Genomic DNA, 3,747 nt, shown 5'->3' with positions numbered 1-3,747 from the left:
ACCCTGAGCCTGCAGGAGGGAAGGGGAGAGAACAACAGAGAGGTTAATGTTCACCATGTACACGCCCCAAGCCTCCAGGAGGGAAGGAGAGAGAACAACAGAGAGGTAAACGAAACAGCGCAGAAGAGTGGAGGAATGAACCGCAAAGCACAGCGGATCACCGCAGTACAGAAATGTAGCACGAAAGGCGCGTGTGCATGGAGGCACGCACACACACGCACGCACGCACGCACTCGCACGCACGCACGCACGCACGCACGCACGCTCGCACACGCACGCACGCACTCACACACAGACAGCATCTTCTGAGTGAGGTTCCCGTATTAACTATACCTGCCCTGCACCTCTGCCTTTCCTAGCACGCCGCACCGCCATGCTTCTAGAACTTACTTGAGGAACATCTGAGACTTTGCTTCCATCAGGTCTCCTCGATCGCTCTCCTCGGGCTGCAGGGGCAGGCCTGCTAGCAACGCTGCCACCGCCTCCATACTCGCCTGGTCCAGCTCCCTGTAAACCACAAACACACACAGAGTGAGGTAGTGAGAGGTGTGACACATCTATGTGACATCAGTGACGATGCAGAGACACAGTCGATGACACCAGTGATAACACACACCGCACATACACGCACGCACGCACGCACGCATGACACACGCACGCACGCACGCACGCACGCACGCACGCACGCACGCACGTACACACACACACACACACACCTACGCACGCACGGACACGCCTACGCACGCATGGACGCACGGACGCNGTGACGGCGTACCTGGTAATTAGGCAGCAGGTGAGTGACGGCGTACCTGGTAATTAGGAAGCAGGTGAGTGACAGCGAGCTCGTCTGAGCCGCAGCGTATGTCGGCCTCCTCGCACAGCAGAGCGAAGCAGGACATGGCCGTCAGTACGGCGTCGATGTCGATGCTCCACAGGTACATGAAGAACACCACCTGCACGTGACAATGGACACGACGTGAACGTTAGTCAACAGGGTCTCCATCTAGCAGAGCACATCTACGCAACACCGCATCACACCGGCAACGGGGTGTGAACTTTGTAAAACTTCGTCGAGGCAACCTTTCTTCCGAGTCATTAGACATCCAAAACCGATTCGTTTCGGATAGGTGCCGTGTCGCTCTCAGTTGGGGGTAAGTACGTCTGTGATCAACGCAATTCAAACATACCCTTCCATGCGCTCATTACAAAAAATCACTGCCAAATTCCGTACCCCATTAGGCACGTGAGCTAGACAGCAGGTCGGCTATACGATGGTGGACATACTGACACAGCAGATAACAGCTAATGCCTCTCACTAGAAGCAATGCGTCATTGCAATCCTTAACAATATAAGTCACCACCAATCTAGACTGTAAAGATAATCATGACTCAAAGGCTGACGATGCAACAAGACAAGGACCGACGTTGCAACGACACCCATGTTGCCACGACGACCGACGTCGCCAGGGGTCAAGGACCGATGTCGCAACGACACTGCATGTTGCCACGACGACCAACGTCGCCACGAGACAAGAACCGATGTCGCAACGACACCGCAAGTTGCCACGACGACCAACGTCACCACAAGACAAGGACCGACGTCGTCACAACACCGCAAGTTGCCACGACGACCAACGTCGCCATGAGACAAGAATCGATGTCGCAACGACACCGCATGTTGCCACGACGACGGACGTCGCCGCGCCGACGCGCTCACCTCCAGCTTGATGTGGGCTTGCCGGCAGATGGGTATGTTGCTGCCAACATTGGCGTAGTCCTTGTGCTTGAGCAGGAACATGTTGCGGCAGGTGAGGATCTCTCGCAGCCACTTGAGGATCTCCGTGTAATTGATGATCTGATGCTGGATGAGCTTCTGTGAGATGGAGAAGAGCACCTGCGAACTGCAACGATAAAGGAAGCCACGCTCGTCAGCTTCCGACCGCACTTCACGAGGCGTGTGCAGATGAGGAAACGATATATGAAGCCACGCTCCTCAGCTTCCGACCGCACGTGAAGCGTGTGCACACGAGGAAATGACGCACGTCCGCGCAGCACAGCACTACACACCTCACGTCCCAGAACGTGTTGATGGGTGCCTCGGGGTTCCACAGCTCGATGTTGTCGGGTTGGTGCAGACATAGCAGCGCCTCCATCGCCTCCTGAGCGATGTCGGCCATCGACGCCTGATGCACGAGCGACACGAGACCATTGATCAGCTCCAGCGTGCTGCTCTGTATCTCGTGGCCCGCCTTTCCCGGGTTCTAAAAGAACAAGAAAACGTCTGAAAGTGCGCCGCAGATAAAACTAAAGCGATAAAATATGTTGATCAGGATCCAGTAAGCTGGTCTGTATCTGCTCCCTGCCTAAGCTGGGTTCTACAAGCGCAGAAAAATATTATATCACTTCAGAGTGCTGTGTGGATTAAATAACACGGGTTAGGGTGCGGTTTCGATAAAAAAAACAACGCAACATCTAAGGTGCCACACAGACAAAAACAACTGCACATCCAAGAGCATGGTGCAGATAAATTAACAGCGCCTCTTACAGAGAAAACATGATTGTGTCATAGAGCAGCATTCCATGAAGAAAACAACGGAACTTCACGGAACATTTTGCAAAGAAAATAGCAGCTGCTCGAAAAGAAGGCAGTGCACATAGAATTTCAAGAGTCAGGCTATACTCTTTAGGGGGAAGCGAATCTCTCTGCATATAGACACAGATACTTCCACATTTTTTTTCCCTCAATGCTCGTCACGCCGAGATGTTCGGACGAGTTCTCCGGTTTGTTCTCGAGTATGTTCTTCATGATGAAGATGATGTGTTCGATGAACTGCGTGTGTGGATCCGTCACGATCACCTGAAAGAAGGTCCACGAGATGGTAAGCCATGGCAGACCTCCCTGCACAGCAGTGAGAAGTCAGTGCAGATCCTTTCAACGCAGTTGCACGCCCCCGTAACCACGTACAGTATACAATCTATTATCCGAAACCCTCAGGACCAGACACGATAATAGATTGTGTATTGTACTGCGCACGCAGGGTCGCACCCGTGCCAACGGGACGCCCCGAGAGAACAGACACTTGTTCAGAAAGGTCGCCTCGACATACCTGTACAGAAAGGTTGCCTCGACGTACCTGTTCAGAAAGGTCGCCTCGACGTACCTGTTCAGAAAGGTCGCCTCGACGTACCTGTTCAGAAAGGTTGCCTCGACGTACCTGTACGCTCAAACTCCGCGGAAATGCACCTGTCACTGTATGTATGTGTGTACACTACATATATGTATGTATGTACATATGTATGTATACATGTATGTATGTATGTACGTACATGTGTCTGTGTGCGGCAAGACGTACCTGCGACTGTATGTCGAAGAACTTGTCGACGATGACCTTGATCTGGTCGAAGAGGATTGGGTAGAGCGCGGGGCTGAGCTCGTGTCCGACAAGCTCCTTCACATGCTTCTGTATCTGCGCGCCAAACTTCTCGTTGCAGCAGACTAGCAGCTCCAGCAGCATCCCAATAAACCTGGGAGGAGAAGCCATGATTAAAGATGGAGAGGAGAAGCCATGATTAAAGATGGAGAGGAGGAGAAGCCATGATTAAAGATGGAGAGGAGGAGAAACCATGATTAAAGATGGAGAGGAGGAGAAGCCATGATTAAAGATGGAGAGGAGGAGAAGCCATGATTAAAGATGGAGAGGAGGAGAAGCCATGATTAAAGATGGAGAGGAGGAGAAGCCATGATTA

The 3,747-nt window shown here is 52.4% G+C and overlaps 1 protein-coding gene across 1 annotated transcript in view; it reads right to left on the bottom strand.

Annotated features, from left to right (window-relative positions):
* The window catches only part of LOC106814432 (neurofibromin-like), a 69,580-nt gene that overhangs the window by 37,185 nt on the left and 28,648 nt on the right, over nucleotides 1–3,747 (bottom strand). Inside the window, 6 exon segments of the mRNA XM_014818749.1 lie at nucleotides 391–557; nucleotides 810–953; nucleotides 1,718–1,901; nucleotides 2,068–2,261; nucleotides 2,708–2,857; nucleotides 3,354–3,525. Of these exon segments, the coding sequence (XP_014674235.1) occupies nucleotides 391–557; nucleotides 810–953; nucleotides 1,718–1,901; nucleotides 2,068–2,261; nucleotides 2,708–2,857; nucleotides 3,354–3,525 (1,011 nt within the window).

This window comes from Priapulus caudatus, unplaced genomic scaffold, assembly GCF_000485595.1.
Source record: "Priapulus caudatus unplaced genomic scaffold, Priapulus_caudatus-5.0.1 Scaffold925, whole genome shotgun sequence".
In the NCBI taxonomy this organism is placed as follows: Eukaryota; Metazoa; Priapulida; class Priapulimorpha; order Priapulimorphida; family Priapulidae; genus Priapulus; species Priapulus caudatus.
The sequence above is the reverse complement of the archived record's forward strand: the minus strand, read 5'-3'. Positions and strand labels throughout refer to the sequence as shown.